Here is a 23,385-nt window from a genome sequence, read left to right as displayed (position 1 = left end):
TAATTATCCAAATTGTACAAACAGTGGTTCACAGTATCATAATATAGCTGTGCATTTATCATCCCAACTGATATTTGAACATTTTCATTACTCCAAAGGAAAAAAGAAAAGAATAAAACTAAAACGTACCTACAATCTCCAGATGGGCCCTGGACCCGATAAGTCCTGAAATACACAGGGGCCAGCCTCTCCAAAACATCTAGTTCCATCCCCCTATCCCATATTATCAACAGCTCCTTCCAACATGAAAAAGTTAGAATGAGCATAGCCCAAATACCCATAAAGAGTAGCAGAAAGATCAAAGGTGATGGTGGAGTTATACAGAGAAGGTAGGGTTTAAAAAATTAGTGTGATTGCTGAATCATTATCTTGAAATTTCTTTTAGTTTCCAGTATCTTAGAGCAGCTAGAACTAAAAACCTAAAATTGTGGAATTGTAACCCATACTAAACTCTGAAATCTGTTCTACAACTAATTGTTGTGATGCACTTCAAAATTTACTGGTTTTTTTGGTATATATGTTATTTTTCACAAAAAAGAAAAAAAACAAAGCAAAAAATAAAGGATAAAAAATAAATAACGGGGAGATTAAGGGTAAAAAATTGGGTAGACTGAAATACTACTGGTCATTGAGAGGGAGTGGTAAAGGGCATGGGATGTATGATTTTTTCTTGTTTCTTTTCATTTCTATTTCTAGCATGATGCAAATGTTCTAAAAATGATCACGGTGATGAATACACAACTATGTGATGATATTGTAAGCCACTGATTGTATACAATGTATGGATTGTATGTGTGCGAAGATTTCGCAGTAAAAATGTTTTTTAAAAAACACCCAAAATATCCCATATCCACCCTCCCCTCTATTATTTAGTTAATTTTGTCTTTTTTTTCTTACTCATCTGTCCATACACTGGATAATTTGCACAATCACAGGGTCACACCTTAAAAGCTCTATGGTTATTCAATTGTCTTCAAGAATCAAGGCTATTGGATTACAGGTCAACAGTTTCTGGTATTTCCCTCTAGCTACTCCATTACACAAAAAACTTAAAAGGGGTATCTATACATTGCATAAGAATAATCTCCAGAATGACCTCTTGACTCTATCTGAAATCTCTCAATCTCTGAAACTTTGTCTCATTTCTCTTCCCCCTTTTGGTCAAGAAATCTTTCTCAATCCCACAATGCTGGGCCAGGCTCATTCCCGGGGAGTCATGTTCCACATTTCCTGGAAGATTTACACCCCTGGGAGTCATGTCTCATGTTGCGGGGGGTGGGGGGAGATGGGGGAGGGCAGTAACTTGACTTAATGAGAGGCCGCATTTGAACTATTGCTATCTATATTACACATTTATGAGTGCTTTAAAATCTTAATGGTATATTATTTTTGTTTTGAGTAAGCCCAATATATGCTTAAAAACAACAAATATACTACTAAGTCTGAAAGAGTAACTCTTTGTAATGAACCAAATACATGATTTAGGAAGGGTTATTAGGAATTCACACAGACCAAGGGCCAAGTCATTCCTTCATATCTATATTTCACTCTACCGGGATGGCTACAAAAACAAATGATATATGGAAAATAGAAAAAAGATGCTGATGCATTTTCAACTAGATTATAATTCAATAAATAATGTTGGTTTTAGGACAAAAGCTTTCCCAGAATGGGTCCCTTTCATTAGTGCTGAACAGGGTAGTACCATATAGGAGAACTGAACCTAATTCAGCATGCAGAAGATCAAAGGATACTCTGCCACCATTGTCTTCCTTGGAACTCCAAAGTTGGGATGTTTGCAAGTTTCCACTGAACTGTAGATGGTCTGAGAACTAAGCTCACTGGAAGGATGGATTCAGGTTTTTTAGGCTGTATAAGCTTATTTAATTTTGATTTATTGTCAATGTCTTGTCCTGATACCAGATGAACTGGCACAAAAGTCTGTAGGAATATTACTGGAAGCCACTGCTACATCAGGACAACTAGCAGTAACCTAACTGCCTACAGAAGTGACTATAAAGAACATTATCTTAGTTTACCAAGTCTACTATAAGAAAATGTCACAAACTTGTTAGCTTTATTCATTGGCTGAGTTTGGAGGCCAGAGTTCAAAATCAAAATCTCAGTAGGCCATGCCTTCTTTGAAATCTGTAGCATTCTGGTGGTAACTTCTTGGCAATCAGTATGTGCCTCTGTCACACAGTGGTCTATCTCATTCTGTCTCCTCTTATGGCTTGTACTTCCACGTGCAAGTTTCCTTTGCTTATCAGGACTCCAGGCATACTGGATTAAGGCTCACCCTGATACAGTTTGGTCTCATCTTAATAGATCTTCAAAGATGCTATTTACAAATGAGTTCACACCAACAGGACCAGGGGTTAGGAATTGGACATATCTTTGTGGGGGACATGATTCAATCTACCACACACATAAATATAACCCTCTAACCCAAATATGTCCCAAACTAAACTTCTCCTTACCTGGATGTGTACAAACACTCCAGTGCCAATGGAGATGAAAGAAACTAGAAGAGTAAAGAAGCAGTGCTCTTAATCAATTGTGGTTAAAAAACCTAACTTATGCAAACTTTTCAATGACCTTGTAGATAGCATACTAGGGTTTATGCAAGTGAGGGGCCCTGAAGCTCAACAAGGGGCAATGGAACACAGGCCTCTTTCATTTGCGTGTATTTTGCTATGGATCCAAAATGATAACATGCATGAACAATCCTCCTAGGGAAACTCAGTATAAATGGTATGTTATATCAAACAACAATACATAATCCTGTTGGGAAATGTCAAACTCCTCTCCCCACAAATACATGAAAATGTCTGAATAACAGAATCTGCAATACAGATCCACCCTATAGCATTTGGACAAGTTAAAATATCTCAGATAATCCTTATTTGAGGCACCAAACACCGTCTATGCCCTATGCCTTGAATAGTCAAAGGGCCCTGATGCCTCCCAGAATTTCTTGCTATTTCCTTTATCTTATCAAAACCTGACCTTAGGGGAAAAATCTTATCAGATTATTCACACTGAGGATTAAACAATATTCAAAGTGTTTTCTTCCATCACTGGACGTAAAGGACAAATCCCTCACCTTACGCTTCACAGGTAACTACTGATTATGAGGTGGATATGCTCACCACCTGATGGCCAGGACAACACCAAGGCCCACAGTCAAGGGAAACAGCATCCAGAGTGCTCTGGGCATCAGCAGTCCTCCCCTCTTGCACAGAAACTCATCAAACATTGGCTCACTCCCACTGGTGTTACCCACAATAGCCGAAAGTATCATCCAAAAACACCAAAAGAAAAAACATGATCTATAATACATATTCACATACATATATGTGTTGTTACCTCACAATGGGTGTCTCCAAACTTTTTGTGAGGTATTACTTTTTATATCTTGGAAGTCTCCATTCATTCCTATGTTAGGCACTGGAGACAGACTATTTTAATAGGCTAAACATGGACCCTGGCTTTAGGGAATTTAAGAATCTAGTGGAAAAGACCAATGACTAAACTTGCAAATATAAGGGCAAGTAAAGGATGTGATGTAGTACCTGGGAGAGGGATTTAGTATAAACATGGGGACTCAGGTAGAGGCATGTTACAGAAGTGATATCTAAATTGAGACCTTTAAAGTGTTAGTAGACATTAGCCAAAGGAAAGAGGCTTGATTGGTAGAGGTGGAGATTCAGGCAGATGGAACAGTATGAGAAAAGGCCTGGAGGACAAAAGAATAGGAAACATACCAGGAACAGCAAAAGTTTCATATGGTCAGATTCTAAAGTGAAAGTGGTGGGTGGAGGGGGACAAGGGGAAAGTGAGTTGTGAGAGACAGGATTTAGGAGGAGTGGGGTGGTCAATTATGAAGGCCTTATAACTCATGTTGAGAAGTCTGGGCTTTATCCTAAAGGCCCAGGGTAGCCTGGGATCTTTGAGATCTTTCTAAAATGCAAATTTGTAGGAGAGTGATGTTATAAATTTGCACTTTAGAAAGATCCCTCTGGCTATAACACAGAGAACAGGTTTGAGATAATATTAAGGAACAGAGTTTGAATGGGGAAGGAGGAGGTACAGCATGAGAGAAGATAATTAGCTCAGTTTTAAACTAAATGATTTTGAGGTATCTGTGGCACATTCAAGTGGAGGTGTCCAGTGGTTAATGAGAGATATGGGCCTGGAACATGAAAGATATGGATTGAGGAGTTAGCTTTGGAAATCACCAGCATAGACATGGTTTTGAAGCCATAGGACAAAAAGAGACTGCTTCATGTTGGGGTAGGAGTGGGGGAAATGGGTGAGGAGAAATACATGGAGATTACAGTGAGAAAGAGAAACCAGGAAAGAACCCCAAGGACAACTAATACTGAAGGAATAGGTAGAAAAAGAATGTGGAATCCCTAGGTGAGTATGTTGAGACAGCAGCAGTGCGGAGAGGAAGGAGTATCATCATTCAAGGGCTTCAGCTTTCCCTGGGAGGACCTGTTGGAAGGTGGTATCAATAATCAACTTAGAGTTCTACAGGTAATGCCTTAAGACCTATCATTAGATCTGTCTCCTAATAAGAGAACCCTGTCCTACAACGTAAACTCGAAATCTGAGCATATTATACAGCTTAGTAAAGAACAGCTATACTTTCTTGTTTACCCTTCCATGTCATAAAATAAATATGCTGAGCCTTCTCAGAGCTTACATAGAGGATAGTGAGCCCTCTAAGAGAGAGCCAGGATTATTGTCAGGAAAAATATTAGGCTATTTTAGGTCTCTACCCAGCTTGCATTTCCCTCTCCAGGAGATTAGAATCACACAAATCTGTAGAAAGGAAATGTTACTTCAGATCTTACCCTTAAAATAAGCCATGCAATTTTCTAACTCCATGGATTAAATTTCATAACCACTGGTATCCTTGGTAGAGTTCTGCTATTTAATTATTTTAGGAGAACTTTATACATGTGATAAATACTGTAAATCAAAAATGACTGATGTCTTTCAACAATTTGTCATAAACCAGATCTTCTTTTATAATCCCAAAGACACAAATTGAAAAGGCAGAAGAATAACCTAAACTTCTGTGCTGACATTAATCGTATTTCTTAAACTAGGTCCTCTGATTTTCTTAAACTCTTGCAACGTGAGAGAGTGGAGTAAACACAGATCTTGAGGTTTAAGAGATCCTACTCTAAATCCAATGCCACCTTTCACTAGCTGTGTGACTTTGGATATACTTTCTATAACTTCTTTGAGGCTCAGTTCCCTCACCTTAAAATGGGAAGAACAATAACTACCTCATTTGTAGGCTGCTGGAAGAATTAGAAGTAGCATTTGTTGAACTATTAACCAGGTTTTAGAGACCACTCTAAGCACTTTATATGGATTAACTCATTTAATCCTCAAAAGCCTACTATAGAGGCACTGCAAAGTTAAGTGACTTATCCACGGTCACACTACTAATACAAGGTAGATCCAGGATTTGAATTTAGCAGTCCAGAGAACTTGCTCTTAAACATTATACTATACTGTTTCTCCAAATACATGTACACTATCTAGTGCACTGTTTGATACATAGTAGGTTGTAGAGAGCCGCTTTCCGGGTTTGGCCTAGTGGACACGCTGCAGCCTGCTCTAGAGTTCCCCCCGCCCATCGAGTGAGCCAAGATGGCGCTCACATCCTGCTTCCGCAAATGACGCACACGCCCACCAACCCTATCTTCCAATCACCTCTGTATACGTGGCACTAACCTATTGGGTTTGGGCACAGTATATAAGAGGTTACCCGGACAGGGTGGGTGGAGACGACCCACAGGGAGTCGTACCTGACGGCCGCACAGAGGTTGTCTCCCCGCGGGGTGCTTAGGCCCGCGCGGAACCTGTAACAGAGAATGCAAGCTTAACTCCAGTAAAGGTCTGTGCTTACAACTGCTACGTGTCTTGGATCTGTGTTTCTCACCAGCGCGGATTTGTCTGCGTCTGTCTCTCTCTCCCTCCTGTTCCCTCCGCCGGCCGGGGACCAGAAGCTGAGCGAGAAGTCGCGGACAAGTGGTGGCCCGTACGGGGAACCCTTCTGCTGCCTTTCCCCGAGCTGGTGAGGACGCGCATCCTGAGCTCGCAGCGGACTTCCCGCGTCTGATCACCGCGAGAAGGTGAGTACTTCCTATTACGTGAGAGTTAAGGGCCGCGGGTTTTCAGGTAGCCCCGGTGACTCGGGAGAGCTCCCCGAGTGATTAAAAGACAGTGCCGACTGCAATCATGGGGCAGTCAGAAAGTTCGCCTCTGCTAGCTCCTTTAAAAACCCTTTTGAAGCAGCGGGGCATCTCAGTTAAGAAGAGTTCCCTCCTGCGGTTCCTTGACTATGTTGTTACCTTTGCCCTTTGGTTCGCCCACTCCGGGAGCCTTAGTCTGCCTTCTTGGTTAAAACTTGGTAATGACATAGAACGGGCGCGCCGGACGGGCCTTTGTATGGACCCGATCCTGGTCCCTATCTGGGAAACCGTCCGTGCTTGCCTTGAGGCAGAAACTGCTACGGGCCTTAGTCCGTTCCCTGCCCTGCTAGAGGCACGGTACGCGCTTCAGGAAACTCGGTCGGCTTCGTCTGCAGACGGCTCCTGTAAGAGTGAGCCGCCAACTTGCAAGCCGCCAGAGTCAGACGTTAGTTCGGACGACTCTGACTCGGAGTCAGATAGTAATGACACCGAGGGTGCAGACGCGCCTCCGCTGATCGATTGGGGGAGGCCCCCTGTCTCACCCACGCAGCCTTCCGCCCCGCCAGCGCCTGCTGCAGGGGCGCGGCGGCTTCCGGTGAATGGTTTTGGTGATCTCGCCAAAAACCCTCACCACGGGCTCCCTCTGGTGGCCGAATCAGGTAATTACAGTGGCTGCTCTCCAACTTCTAAGCGCTTGTTAAAAGGAATGGGATATGTCCCCGGCAAAGGCTTAGGAGCCTCATTGCACGGGCGCGCAAGGCCTATACAAGCTGTCTCCAATTCTGACAGACGAGGCCTGGGTTTTTCCTAGGGGCCACTGAGGGGAGATTCCCACCCACACCTATAAAACTAAAATGGAAGACCAGTACCCCGGTGTGGGTGCCTCAGTGGCCATTATCACAGGAAAAACTCTCAGCATTACACACTCTAGTGTCAGATCAGTTAAAAAAGAGCCATATCATTCCCTCCACATCACCTTGGAACACACCCGTATTTGTCATAAAGAAAAAATCAAGCAGATGGAGATTGTTACATGATTTAAGAGCCGTTAATAATTGCATGGAGTCCTTAGGACCTGTTCAGATGGGGTTGCCCCTTCTCTCAGCTCTGCCAGAGCATTGGTCTATTTTCATCTTAGACATCAAAGACTTACTAAAGAAACAGAAAGGGGGAATAGGTCACGGCCTGTCCCCAAAGGCTCAACTGTCCATAGCCTTGTTTACGTACAATTTTTTGAATGAAAATTCACTAGGAATGACACCTGCTCTTCAGCATACTACTCCGAGTCCTCCACATAGAGGTCTAGTCCGTTGGAAGGATGTCCTGTCAGGACAATGGCAAGGCCCTGACCCAGTGCTCAGCTGGGCCAGAGGCTCTGTTTGTGTTTTTCCCCAGGAGCCAGGACGTCAACCAGTGTGGGTTCCGGAAAGACTGGTGAGAACCGTGACATCGCCCGAGGAGGCCACGGAGCTGTTGCCCAAAAAACCAACAAGCCTTCAACCTGAACCATCAGATCAGGCCTCCAACTCTGCTGATGACGGCGGCGACTGACGAGATAGCAACGAAAGCGCCGGTCACCCTTCAATTGTTTAGAAGGGGGACCAGTTTTAATAACCCCCGTTGCCTTCGACCTTTCCAAACTGGGCGAGACTGTACAAAGTCTGTGGAACCGAGTCACCTCATGGTTCTCTTGGCCCAATTTGACTACTTGGATTCTCGTGGCAGTGGGACTATTAGTGGGCTTAGTCACTGTTAAATGTTTGTTAGAACGCTTGTTCCAGACACAGCAGCAACTACGTGTTTCTACCATGTTAGCTATGTCTTCCCAGTCAAATGTGGGTGTGCGTCCCTCCTCGATAGATAGCCCATCTGAATCACCTGGGGCAAAGCTCTTGTCAGCAAGGTTTGTTGCAGGCTCCCTGGCCACTACCCGTGTTTAGCTAGGCACCAGAGGCTGTTAATTTTGCGCGCCTAGCCGCCTCGACGGTGGAGCTGCGGCCGCAGTCCTGGCCAGACTGGGCTTGGCTCTAGCCATTGCACCGAGGCCTCCGCAGCGTTTCCTATGCCCTGGCTGTCGCTCTCATAATCCCCGCTTGACCCAGTTGCGAGGCGAAGCACTGCAGGGAGGAGTCACGTGGTATCCAGTTCACGGACTCTCCGGTCTCTATATGAGGTGAGCATTCTGGTCGGTGCCAGAGGCTCCGTCGTGTGATGACGCGAGCCTAGTCCAGACTCCCCAAAGCACCAAACTATGTTGTGAGCCACTCAGGCCCACGGGAGCACCATCATCAATAGAGACACTGGGTACAAGAATACGGTCTACGGACCATGCCTCTTATAAAAACAAAAAGGGGGAGATGTAGAGAGCCGCTTTCCGGGTTTGGCCTAGTGGACACGCTGCAGCCTGCTCTAGAGTTCCCCCCGCCCATCGAGTGAGCCAAGATGGCGCTCACATCCTGCTTCCGCAAATGACGCACACGCCCACCAACCCTATCTTCCAATCACCTCTGTATACGTGGCACTAACCTATTGGGTTTGGGCACAGTATATAAGAGGTTACCCGGACAGGGTGGGTGGAGACGACCCACAGGGAGCCGTGCCTGACGGCCGCATAGAGGTTGTTCCCCCGCGGGAAATTTCGCCCGCGCGGAACCTGTAACAGAGAATGCAAGCTTAACTCCAGTAAAGGTCTGTGCTTACAACTGCTACGTGTCTTGGATCTGTGTTTCTCACCAGCGCGGATTTGTCTGCGTCTGTCTCTCTCTCCCTCCTGTTCCCTCCGCCGGCCGGGGACCAGAAGCTGAGCGAGAAGTCGCGGACAGTAGGTATTGTATTTGATAAATGGTAGTAATAAATAATAAGTATCTTTTGATTTACTGGGAAAAGAAAGAAAAGTTCCATGGTGCTTTCACCCAACTCTATTTCAGACCAGTAGTTAAAAATATTTGTGTACAAAAATGTCTGGAACAACTTATCAGGAGAAATACTATGACTTGCAATTATTCAAGCAACGTACCAGAGCAGAAGGAAGTGCAAAATACAGATTTCTCCTGGAACAAAATTCTAATGAAAACTATCCCTCTACTCTAAAAGCATTTCTTTCTATTGACTCTGGGGAGGGAAGCTAATGGCTAAAAAAAAACACTTATGGCATTGTTGACTGGAGATGGGTAAGATACTGATGCCAATATGATAGTGAAGCATATTTCCTCCATAAATCCTGGCCATTAAAGCAAACCCAATAGTCATGATTGCAGATAGAGATGGTGTTCAACTAGCAAATACTTCTTCAAAAAAGCAATGCACTAGATTCACACAAGAAACATTCAGAGAGGGACTTCTAGTGGGAGAGGCCTACATAGAGGCATATAAAAGATGCTGAACAAACCCCACCCTTACCATACAAAACAACTCCTATAACAAGGAATCCAGTTTCTATGGCTAAAGTCCCTTATTAGCATTTAAAGGCTTTTAAATATTCACAACACTCAACACAAAACACTAAAACAATGCATGATATTAAGCAGCTGCAGAAAGAAATGAAGTCCTGTGGCACACAACTAGGAGAAACAAATTTGAGGACATTATGTTGAGTGAAGTAAGCCAGAAACAAATTGATAAATAACATATGGTTTCATTAATCTAAACTATTAATAATGAGAAAAAACCACGATAGGTGGAAAGAACAAACACATACACATTAGCTTTTATTAGCTACCTTCTCTGCAGAAATTAGTTGATAATTAGAGGAGATCAAGGTACTTCAAAATCTAGAAAGAAGTTAGGGACCTAAGAAATGAGAGAGCCAAAAGAAAGCTGATGTAAGTTAGAAAGAAGGAAAGAAAAAAACAAGGACTGATAACTTGTGACATTATCAAGGATTAAATGAAAATAGTGGTCCAGTTTCTATTGAGTTCAAAATGTTACAAAGGTGAATCACAGTTCCTATCAAGTTCAAAATCTAACTGACTGAATAGGCTTACATTTTTAAAGTCAGTGCTTTGGAGAAGGTTCCTTTCTTCCTAGGTTCCTCTAAGAATTCAAATAGTGCCACTGGGAAAATGTCAGCATGTGAATTATATTGTGGTAGGACAGCTGAATCAGTCTTAAAGACATATGTACTTCAACTCCTATACATTACTTTGAGGTGACAGCAATTATTAGCAAAACTTAACTGTATTGGAAATGAATGATCTTTAGGGCCTGATTCTATTTGTCTAAGCATATAGATAATTTTAGAAAAAATTAATCACTCTTCCCTGTATTTTTGTTTGTAAAATAAGGATGTTAACTTTAAAAAACTCATGTGAGAATTGAGGTTAATAATTTAAAAGCCTGGTACATAGTAGTAATTCAACCTATTCCTGCCTATAAATTCTTGGTTGCTGCAACCCTGGTGTATAACGGTTACTGCACAAAACCTCTTCCATTGAAGTATATGGTTAGCTAGTTTGTTATCAAGATGCTTCACAATGCTAGATCAGGCTTAGGCTTTTCTAGATGTTACTTGATTTTAACAAAAGCTTATTGCTGTCTATATATTTCTAATATTCACAAAGTGTTCAACACGGCTTATTGTGAATCTGGGTCTACTGAGTTGGTAAATAAATTACTTTTTCTGAACTTACTTCATAGACAGAAAACCCTTTCAACCATATACGTAAGTACTTGTTCTGAGTCACTGCAGGGCCAGCCACAGTTTATCTGGAAAGATATATTTATTTTCACATCTGGAAGTGGCTTATTACTTAGAAAAGTATATATTTGCCTTCTCAGCACTTTTTCCTTCTGCCTAACCATCTTTTTTACTATGAAGATTCTTTTGCTCTACCTGGCTTTTCTCTTGTGTCCAGACGTACTTGTGTCCCAAACACAAGAAAAATAACACTGTCAAGAATGCATACAGGCTTCTATGAAACCTATTTCTGCAAGGGAGAAGCTAAGCTTACCTGTAATTATGCCTAAGAGTTACTTCCAAATAACTGCTTCTGTGGCTCAGATGTGGCCATTCTCTCTAAGCCCAACTCTGCAAGTAAAATCATTACCCTCCCTGCTGCATGGGACATGATGTCCAGGGTGTAAGTCTCCCTGGCAATGTGATAACTTGACTCCCTGGGATGAGCCAGGTCCTGGCACCATGGAAAAGACAATGTCAACCTGACCAAAAAGGGGAAAAGAAATGTAACAAAATAAGGTATCAGTGGCTAAGAAATTTCAAATAAGGAGTCAAGAGGCTATTTTAAAAACTACTCTAATGCAAACTTCAGCTAGATATTGCTAATTGCCATGGGATGCCAAGCCTCAATCAACAGTATTCCTGTAAACTATAAAGAATACCCAGGGCTCTATCTGAGACTCTATAATAATGTTTCCCTAAGTAAGTTTATTTTTCAGAAACCTAAAACCTCCAGATTCCTATCCTAGGCCAGATAAGCCCTGAAATCCAGAGTTCCTACTCTCTCCAAGAGCATCAACCATTTGCATCCCCCATCCCATAAGGTCAACACCCCTTTTTAACATGAAGAAGTAGGAATGGTCACTGCCCAAATATCCCTAAAAGACTAGGAGAAGGATTAAACTAGAAGAAAAAAGTTGTAACAGAGAAGATAGGATTTAACAAATGAGTATGGCCACTGAATCATTATAATGATATTTCTTTTTAGTCTTCAGTGTCTTAGAGCAGCTAAAAGGAAATACCTGAAATTGTGGAACTATTAACTCATACCATACTTTGAAATTTGTTCTATAACTACTTGTTAAAATGTACTTTGAAATGTATTTTTTGTATATATGTTATATTTCACAATAAAAAATGTTTTAAAAAATGCTTTCAGTCAAGAAAATGCATAACAGTCTGCAAAGATAAAACCTGTACTATTTTTCATCCACCTGACTTCCTTTCAGATTAAGGTCCATACTTCTGAAGCCAGCATGTATGAAGCCAGACTATGTGCACACTATTTTTCAAGTTCTTGATCTTTTAAATTACACAGAACAATAAGATTAGAGCCTTAAAACCAGCAAATAATAATGTTCTAAAAAAAAAAATGGGATTGCCCAATACTAAACTATTCAACAGTTTACACAGTGTGATCAAAGGGGAGGAAATGGTATTAAAAAGAACCTACACACAATGTGCATGTTTTAAAAATGTGGGTGGTCTCTTTGTATAAAGTATGGCTTATTTTGCATATACCAGGCACATGTAATTACATTCAAGTATTCATAGACAGATTCCCATTCAACTATTTTTTACATATAGAGCAATATTTCTTCTCAGGGTCTTAGTATTTAAGACCCGATTACTCAAGTCTTTCTACAGCATGTAGTCTTTGGAAACGGCTTCTACCCTAAGAAGGTTTGAAAACACAGCAGGTCCCTTGTTCAGTGGAAATTGAGAGTTGCTATTTTACATATGCTGCACCAAGAACAGTGTCGGTATTTTGTTTCAGCTCACTTCTGACTTGAAAAACTTCTGGGGACTTTACAATAATAAATAGTACCATTAGAAGGGACTTTAGAAATCTAGTTCAAGGCACCGATTCTACAAATGCACATTAAAACTAAAAGCGAAAAGATAAGACTTACCCAGTCACATACCCATTCAATATTGAAACCTAGTTTGAAACACAACACTTAGGTTTTGTGAGCATAACTTAATGCAATGTTTCTTTTAAAGGGTATTAGAGTGGGGCAGGCCACGGCGGCTCAGCAGGCAGAGTTCTTGCCTACCATACCAGAGACTCAGGTTCAATTCCCGGTGCCTGCCCATGCAAAAAAAAATTAAAATAAAAATAAACAAAGGGTATCAGAGTGAAGCATCCAATCAATGATGTTAATTTTGAAGATCTGAGTATTTCTGACATTTTCACAGAAACCATTTTTAGTAACTCATCTTTATCTGATCATTTCTTTTTGCAACAATTTATGATCCCCAATTTCAGTGTTCTTGTGAAATTCATATTCAAAAGAATGTATATTCATTTTAGCAGTATACACAATGAACAGTGTACTAGTTTTCTATTACTACAGTAACAAATTCCCACAAACTTTGTGGCTTAAAACAACATACACTTTAATCTCATGGTTCCATAGGTCAAAAGTCTGACATGGATCTCACTGGACCAAGATCAAGGTGTCCGCAAGGCTATATTCCTTTCTGAGGGCTTTAGAGGGGAATCTATTTCCTTGTTTTTTCCAGCTTCTATAGATTACTCTTATTCCTTGACTTGTGGCCCCTTTTCTCCACCTTTAAAGACAGCAACGGCCAAATCTGACTGACTCATTTTTTTATTCACATCTCTCTTTCAAAGATCCTGCACTTTTAGATTATGTGATTACATTGGGTCTACCTAGATAATTCAGGATAATCTCCTTATCTCAAGGTCAGTACCCTTAATCACATAGTGAAAACCCTTTTGCCATGTAAGGTAACATGCAATGCCATGTGAAATAAAAATTCTAAGGGTTAGGGCATGGATATCTTTGTCTCTGCCTATCACACACACAAAGAGCAAGGTTATGTATTTTCTCATTACCCATCCTCTGCATAAAAATAATAATAATATTTTAATAGTTTTTCTTTTAAGTTTTTATTATTTAAATACACCATACTAGAGCAAATGTCTCTGAAAACATCACAAATAAAAGATTTGTTTTCTTCATTCAGCAAATTAGAAGTAGGGGGAAATTTCTACACAGCAGCTGCTATGAGCCTGATTTTTTTTTTCCAATTTTTTTTTCCTTTGCCATGGAAGTAGCAACATTAGGACAAAAACACTTACATGCATACATACATTGTATTTTACAGAGATACAATAAAAGTGTGTGTGATAGAATATCACAAAAGCCACATCTCTTTCCTTTATCTCATCATCATTAAAAAAGATCAACTGAATTAAAAAGGAGGAAGTAATGAAATAATTGATGTACAAAAAATTATGACTTACAAAAACCAAATACCAAAATTTTCAGAAGTCCTAAATTACCAGGAGTTATTTAAAAAGTAACTGTCTTAGGGCAGGCCACAATGGCTCAGTGGCAGCATTCTTGTCTGCCATGCAAGGGTCCTGGGTTCATTTCCCTGAACCTGGCCATGAATTAAAAAAATGTAAATGTCTTAAATATTCAAGTTATCCCACCTACATCATGACTTTCTCCATCATGTATTCAATATATCACAGGTTAGCATAAGAAATTAAATGGGACCTTAGTGGAGATATGCAGAAGCTGCAGCTGACACATGAAGGCTACTAGACAACATAGAAACTGTCTAGGAACTCAGAAATGCATAAAATTTATGTATAGTATTATATAATATCAATATGTGTTATCTTTCAATGCCAATAAGTTATTGTAAACAGAAAAAAAATTCAGACTTCTTCCCTGGTATGAGTAGAGGACCAAAAAATTGTACGCAGATTTTATACATTGTGGGAGGCAGATTTTATTCATTGTGGGGGCACTACTTGCTCCCTAACCCCTGTGATGTGGAAGGGAGTACTCTATTCTACTTACAAGTGACACACCTTAAATTCAAAGACACAAATTAGTCAAAAGTGAAAGGATGAAAAAGTATCTCATGAATATTGTAACCAAAACAGAGTAGTGATGGTTAAATAATCATCGGACAAAACAGACTAAAAGTAAAATAATCTTAGGAGGAACAAAGAAAGACCCTATATATAGATAAAAGTATCAATTACAAACATAAATAGAATATATAAACTCAGTCTTAAAACATAGAATATAGGGTACATAGAAATAGCCAGAAGTTAGAGAAGAGGGGGACAATTACTTATTACACAGAGAATTTTTAACAAGGTTGAACTTCAATGTTTGGAAATGTAGAGGTGAGGGTAGCTTGTTATTGGGATTATGAGTAACAGTTTTCTACTGTAGGTGAATTTGGTTGAAAGGGGCTGATAGAGAAATAGTAAGTCACCAATTAACCCTACAAATATCTTGTATGAACTAGTACAAATATATAATGCTTGCATAAAAAATAATAATAATAATATAATTCAAAATACGCTTTTATAATAGGATTATACAGAGGGAAAGCATGTGGTGAAGAATGAAGCACAAATGAACTTTCATACTGATTTAAATTCAGTAGACATCATGTTATGCAAATTATTCCAACAGTCCAGTGATACAAGGTGAAATCCAACCTTGTTTCAGTGGATAGTCCAGTTTTCATTATTCCTTCCTTGGCACCATTTTCCTTCAATAAAACCTATAAATAGGTTTTTCAATTCTAAAAAGTTCAAAATTTATAAGAAAAAAATATTTCAAATGTTTGATAACTATTTGTAAAAGAGAAACTAACTCTAAGTTTCCTACTTCAAAACATTTTGAAGTCTAAAGACAATCTAAAATTTAATTCAAATAAAATAATTATGTAAGATATTTGTTTAGTTACATTAGAATTTAGAATACTGTTGTTTTAAAAGTTCCTATTCAATTAGCCAAAGGGGAAAACCATTCTTACATAGGGTAGGGATAGCTAGACATCATGAGTAGTCTTAAAGTACAATGCTCCTTCAGTAATGACATTTTCTAAATCAAAAAATGGGGCACATACTCCAAATAAGAGACTTTTCTGATTTTTTTACTTCAGTTATATAAAAAGTCTTATAAAAAATACATATGGAAAAAGATGGATGCACATACCTGCATATGATTCACAGATATATCTTTGTAAAGTAAAAAATAAAAGCAAAACAAAACTTGTCCTGCAAAGTGCGGGTCAATTTATGACCAGCAGCTAAGCACTATCCTTTATGATGAGCAGGATATGGGAGCCTGAGATTTCTAAAGTGGGAGAAAGGAAGACAAGGGTCAAATTTTAACAAATTTCCATATTTTTTAATATGCAAAAACTGATATGGATCTACAAGCCACAGTGACTCATATCCAAACTATACTTCATTTGTTTTTAAATTCTTTATTTTTTATTGATAAATATTATATATTCACATACCACATAATCATCCAAAGTATACAATCAATGGTTCACAATATCATCATATAGCTTTGAATTTATCATCACAATCGACTTTCTCTTTCTTTTTTGTGAAAAATAACATATATACAAAAAAAAGCACATCCTGCCAATTAGTTGTAGAGTAGGTTTCAGAGTTTGGTATGGGTTACAATTCCACAATTTTAGGTTTTTACTTCTAGCTGCTCTAAGATACAGGAGACTAAAAGAAGAACCATGCTGCATTTTTATGTTCCTATATAATTTCCCCAAAGCAAAATCATACTTTCTATGAAGCAACTAAATATGCACACACTCATATAGTATATCAGTAAATACTTACTTAACTATTATTTCATTTTCTTTTATAAAAACACATCTTTTAATTTCCTTCCTATACAACCTGTGTATTTCTGCCCAATCTTGTTCTATATAGATTCCAGAGTTAAAGAAAGCTTGTCAATAACTCATTTTATAAAATGAAAAAAAGAGTATAACATTTTAAATTAAGGAACATTTCAAGAAACATGACTTGTGGTCCTCAACAAATAGACTGTGTTCTAGAGGTTTATGTATAAACTGAAATGCATTTTTTTGGATTGCCAAATTAATCTATTAAAAAAACTAGGAAATGTGTTGATGCCTTAATTTGGACATTTTCATGACCTTAGAACCGTAAATTTGTAATCTAATAAATTCCCTTTAAAAAAGCCAGAAAAAACAAAAACCCACTAGGAAATGATTATGATATTAAGCCAAATTAGGTCATAAAAATCTAATAAATCTAAATGGTGGATTAAAAATTAGCAGAAAATACACAATAATTCTCAAATGAAAATAGAACAAAAATAATAAAATACTTTAATATAAATGTTAAGTATTGGTACTTAAGGAAATAAGTATGAATTTAATTCCTCTGTTTAAACTTAGGTATAAACTCTGAAGACTTTAAAAATCTTTAGAATCTGGTAACATTGATTCACTTCAAACTTACTTTAAGCACACTGTTTAGCACTACTTTCCAGTATTAGCTAGGATTAAATAACAACATTTAAAACAGCGCAGGTCTGCATAAAGTAAGTTCTATGCAATTACTACATGATTAGGGATAATATAAGGCTCATAGTAACTGGGCAACAATTTGAAGAGAAGGCAGCAAACAAAAGTTAAGGGAGGATGTATGCATATTCATGCAAAAGTAAATTACCTGAGATGGTATTAACTAAGGTGTTTTCCAATCTTTCTTTTTAGAAAACCTGGGTTTGGATCCCTGGAAGGCAGAACTGGGTTAAGAATTCAAAAGGTTAACCCTTGAACAAAGGCTAACCCAGTCTACAATAAACAGAAGTAATCTCTGAAACAAGGCATACTCCAGAAAGCAGATGCAGAATGAGAACTAAACTCAAAACATTTCTGCAGATGGAGCCAAAAGACTCTGGAGGCAAAGGGAAGTATTTTCCTAAAGAAACAGAGGGGAATGGGGACCATGGTTGCACAGGCAGCCTTTTGCAGTACATAATCTGGTTAAGTGCTTTGGCAAGGCTATTAAAAGCACTCAATCAGTCTGATAATTATGAAGATGAGGAAGAAATGGGCACAGAATAACATATGCGTGATCTTGCTAAGGAAAAATATAAAGGCAAGAAGAATCATTGAGTTAACACAGTGTTTCACAAACTTGATCCCTTAGGCATGCCTTTGAAATGCAGAGTCCTAAGCCTTGTTCTTAAAGATTCTGACTGCAAAAATTTTAAACACCTCTGATGATTGCAATATTCAACCGAATTTGGGAATTCCCAAATTACAGTTCAGCTTACTATATTAACCTTTGAAGGCCATTCAAGTATAGAATATTGCTAATTTTTAATATCTCAAGGTAATTAACATTGTGAAGTTGATACTTTAAAAAATACATACATAAAATACACAACCACATCCATCTATGTACATATATAAATGCCTGAAAACATTTCTAATAACCATAAATCCAAAGTGACATACAGTTTCTTCAAATATGTAAAGGCTTTTTGAAAAAAAAATAAGACTGTTAACAGTACTTTCAAGTTTAAAATCTAGTGTTAAGAGATTATATCCAATATTGATACTATTAAGAAAACAAGACACTGTATTTATGTTTATTTCAGAAAGTACAAGTCTTTTCATAATTGAAGGAATTGCATGATCAATTCAATACTGTCAGCATTATCGTCCAAAGTTTTCCATTAATGTGTTAAATGCAGCCACACACCCAAGTATTTTGAATTACATAAGCATATCTTTTAGCAGTCTAAGACTCCCAACATTTATACTATGCTTCTTCAACAGAATCCAAGATGAACCACGAGTAAAAGAGGTTACAAGGCTATCTGGATTTTATAATAAGTTGGTTTGCTGAACTCTAGCATTCATGGAAGGAATTTAATTCTATGTTGTGCCACTCTGCTTTAGGAATTATTCAATAAACAACTATTAAGGCTTTTTTGTAAGAGACTACAAAAATGATATCTTATTGCATACCATGGAAGATGCACAATGGTTTACAAACAACTGCCGAAACACTAAGGGAATGGTTTTTCTTTCATTATGGACTTTCCCAAATCAAATGTTTTCAGATCAAAGATTAAAAGTGAAAGGAAAATTATATGCTATTTTTAACATCAGTTTTTGATATAATTATAATCAATTATAATTATAGCTTAACAAATGTTGCTTTGGGATAAAGTCTAAATTCATTGTTTCATTCTTTCTTACAGCTTTTCCTTTGTTTCCTAACTATAAAATAATCCATTGTTATTGTGAAGACAACTTCTGATTCAGTTCTAATGCTCTTCTATCTCCATGAGTTTTTGCATTGTTTACCAGCATCTGTAGAAAATCATATACAAGAATGTTAGTTTCTTGCTTATTAACAATATCTATATTTATTGTCATAGAGGTCAAAGATTCTAAAGGGCAGCAGTCTTGAAAAGACAATATCAAACTACACAAGAAAAAGGGACTAATACAATTTTTAAGTCACTTTTGCTGAAATAAATCATTCAACCAAAGTTAGTATCTGAGAGAAGCACAATTTACTCATATGTTCAATCAGTATAGATGCCAACATTGTTACTACTGTCAGCACCATACAAAATTAAAGGTTCTTTTTGGTGGTTTTGTTGACAATATGTTGCCTTTAACTCTTACCTAAACAGACCATTTTAAACTGTTCAAGTGACATTGCTCTCCTTGAAAGCAACAGCTTAGGATCTAGGCTCTATCAAGAATCTTTCCATGATTCCCACCAATGCCACAAGCTATGAAGTTCAATTTCAGCTGAACAATTAATTATTAAACAGTTTTTGTTATCTATTGTCAAGAACTGTGAAGGGTCTAAGATTTTATTTTACATGCAAGCTAATATTCACTTGCCACAGTTTCACGGATGTTATCAAAAGACACAGGACTCCGAGGTCAGAAACAAAGGACTTTATGACTCACGGTATAGTAGGCAGCATGAACTTTAGTATATTTGCATCATTTTCCCTCTCCCACAAACTCAGTGGGCTGCACTCTAAGATATGTAGCCTGAGCCTAGGGCATTAACTCCCCATTTCATTCCCCTACCCCAGCCCCTGATTACCTGTATTCGAGCTTCTGACTCTAAGAATTTTCTTATTCTAACTATATTATACAAGTAAGATCATACAATATTTGTGCTTTTTTGTCTCTTTATGTCACTCAACATGATGTCTTCAAGGTTCAACCATATTGTCACATGTATCAGAACCTCATTCCTTTTTACACTTGAATACTGTTCCACTGTATGTGTATATCATATTTTGTTTATCCATTCATGTATTAATGGACACTTGGGTTGCTTCCATTATTTTAGCAATTGTGAATAATGTCACTATGGATACCAGTGCATTCAAGTCCCTGCTTTCCTTAATTCTATTCTTAATTTTCTGAGTACCACCAAACATTTTTCACAGTGGCTACAGCATTTTCATTCCCACTGACAATTAAGAAGCATTCCTATTTCTCCATATCCTCTCTGACACATTAGTTTCCATTTATCCAAAAGTAGTCATTCTATTGGGTGTGCAATTACTATTGATTTGCATTATCCTAATGGTTAATGATGTTGAACATCTTTTCATGTGCTTACTGGCCATCTGTATATCTTTTTTTAAGAGATGTATGGTCAAGTTTTCTGCCCATTTTTAAATTAGGTTCTTTGTCTTTTGTTGTTGAGTTGTAGGATTTATGTATATTGTGGATATTAAACCTTTATCAGATATACGGTTTCCAAATAATTTCTCCCATTTTATAGGTTGTCTTTTTACTTCCATGGTAAAGTCCTTTAATGCACAAAATTTATAATTTTGATGAAGTCCCATTTATCTACTTCTCTTTTGTTGCTCATTTTTCGTGTATAGTCTAAGAAACTATTGCCTAACACACTGTCTTAAAGATATTTTGCTATTTCAACACTCCTTTCAACATGAACAAGTTAGAACAGTCATTGCAAAGATTTCCCTAAAGATTGGGAGAAGGCTCAAATGAGAAGGAAAGTTGTAAAGAGAAGATAAGATCTAACAAATGAGTATGACTATTGAATCATATTGATATTTCTTTTTAGTCTCCAGTGTGTTCAGCTAGAAGGAAATACCTGAAATTGTGGAACTGTAACCCATACCATACATTGAAATGTGTTTTATAACTACTTGTTAAAATGTACTTTGAAATGTATTGCTTTTTCTTTATAAGTAATATTTCACAGTAAAAAATGTTAAAAAAAAATCAATTGACCACAGATGTGAGGGGTCTATTTCTAAACTCTCAATCTGATCCATTGTTCTGGAAGCTTGTCCTTGTGCCAGTACAATGCTGTTTTGATTACTGTAGTTTTGAATAAATTTTAAAATCAGGGAAAATGAATCCTCCCACTTAATTCTTATTTTTCAAGATGGTTTTGGCTATTCAAGACCTTTGATATTTCCATATAAATTTGATGATTGGCTTTTCATCTTTCGCAGAGAAAACCATTGGAATTTTTATTGGGATTGTGTTGAATCACATTGGGCAGAAGTGATATATTAATCTTTAATCCAGAAACATGAAATTAATGTCTTTCCTTTGTTTAGATCTTCTTTGATTTCTTTTAGCAATGCTTTTCATTTTTCCATGTAAAAGTCCTTCACATACTGGTTAAATTTATTCCTAGATAATTGATCCTTTAATTGCTGGTATAAACAGAATTGTTTTCTTGATTTCGTTTTAAGATTGCTCATTACTTGCGTGTAGAAACACTACTGATCTTTGTGTATTAATCTTGTATGCAGCCATATACCTGAATTCATTCATCAGTTTCAGTAGCTCTGTTGTGGATTTTTTAGGATTTTAATATAAGAATCATGTCATCTGCAAAGAGAGAAAGTTTTACTTCTACCTTTCCAAATCTGGATGCCTTTTATTTCTTTTCTTGACTAACTGCTCTTGCTAGAACTTACAGCACAATGTTGAACAACAGTGGTGACAGTGGACATACTTGTCTTATTCCTGATCACTACTATGATATTATCTATGCCCTTTATAAAGCTATAGGAATTTCCTAGTATTCTTAGTTTTCTAAGTGTTTTTACCAAGAAGAGTGCTGGATTTTGTCAAATGCTTTTTCTGCACCTATTGAAATGATTATGTATGCTTTATCCCCCTTCTTTCCTATTAAGGTCACATATTATATCACTTGATTTTCTTTTTTTTTTTTTAATTTTTTTATTAATCAAAAAAAAGAAAAGAAATTAACACAACATTTAGAAATCATTTCATTCTACAAATGCACTCAGTAAATCTTAGTATCATCACATAGATGTATGATCATCATTTCTTAGTACATTTGCATCGATTTAGGAAAAGAACTAGCAAACCAGCAGAAAAAGATATAGAATGTTAATATAGAGAAGAGAATTAAAATAATAATACTAATAATATATATATATATATATAAAGGAAAAAGAAAAAAAACAAAAACAAAAGATACAAACACACAAACAAACAAACAAACAAAAAACCGTATTTCAGGTGCAGCTTCATTCAGTGTTCCAACCTAGTTACATTACACTTAGGTATTATTGTGCTGTCCATTTTTGAGTTTTTGTATCTAGTCCTGTTGCACAGTCTGTATCCCTTCAGCTCCAATTACCCATTATCTTACCCTGTTTCTAACTCCTGCTGGTCTCTGTTACCAATGATATATTCCAAGCTGATTCTCCAATGTCGGTTCACATCAGTGGGACCTTACAGTATTTGTCCTTTAGTTTTGGGCTAGACTCACTCAGCATAATGTTCTCTAGGTCCATCCATGTTATTACATGCTTCATAAGTTTAGTCTGTCTTAAAGCTGCATAATATTCCATCGTAGGTATACGCCACAGTTTGTTTAGCCACTCGTCTGTTGATGAACATTTTGGCTGTTTCCATCTCTTTGCAATTGTAGATAATGCTGCTATAAACACTGGTGTGCAAATGTCCGTCTGTGTCTTTGCCCTTAAGTCCCTTGAGTAGATACCTAGCAGTGGTATTGCTGGGTCGTAATCCATTCTGCCATTCTATGTCTTTTGATTGAGAAATTCAGTCCATTAACTTTTAGTATTATTACTGTTTGGATAATATTTTCCTCTACCATTTTGGCTTTTGTATTATATATATCATATCTGATTTTCCTTCTTTCTACACTTTACTCCATACCTCTCTCTTCTGTCTTTTCGTATCTGACTCTAGTGCTCCCTTTAGTATTTCTTGCAGAGCTGGTCTCTTGGTCACAAATTTTCTCAGTGACTTTTTGTCTATAAATGTTTTAATTTCTCCTTCATTTTTGAAGGACAATTTTGCTGGATATAGGAGTCTTGGTTGGCAGTTTTTCTCTTTTAGTAATTTAAATATATCATCCCACTGTCTTCTAGCTTCCATGGTTTCTGCTGAGAAATCTACACATAGTCTTATTGGGTTTCCCTTGTATGTGACAGATTGTTTTTCTCTTGCTGCTTTCAAGATCCTCTCTTTCTCTTTGACCTCTGACATTCTAACTAGTAAGTGTCTTGGAGAACGCCTGTTTGGGTCTATTCTCTTTGGGGTGCGCTGCACTTCTTGGATCTGCAAATTTAGGTCTTTCATAAGAGTTGGGAAATTTTCAGTGAT

The 23,385-nt window shown here is 37.7% G+C and overlaps 1 protein-coding gene across 4 annotated transcripts in view; it reads right to left on the bottom strand.

The window, feature by feature from the left end:
- Nucleotides 1-13,785: 13,785 nt before the first annotated feature.
- Nucleotides 13,786-23,385, bottom strand: part of SKIC3 (SKI3 subunit of superkiller complex) — a 116,035-nt gene continuing 106,435 nt past the window's right edge. For 3 of the 4 annotated variants that reach the window (XM_077139123.1, XM_077139125.1, XM_077139124.1), the window contains exon 41: nucleotides 13,786-19,068. In XM_077139123.1, the coding sequence (XP_076995238.1) occupies nucleotides 18,994-19,068 (75 nt within the window). In that variant the 3' untranslated portion in view covers nucleotides 13,786-18,993. The remainder of the gene's footprint in view (nucleotides 19,069-23,385) is intronic. The other variant, XR_013167067.1, reaches the window with a different exon arrangement.

The sequence above is a fragment of the Tamandua tetradactyla genome, chromosome 21, assembly GCF_023851605.1.
Source record: "Tamandua tetradactyla isolate mTamTet1 chromosome 21, mTamTet1.pri, whole genome shotgun sequence".
Lineage (NCBI taxonomy): Eukaryota > Metazoa > Chordata > Mammalia > Pilosa > Myrmecophagidae > Tamandua > Tamandua tetradactyla.
This window is presented reverse-complemented; position numbering and strand designations above follow the sequence as displayed.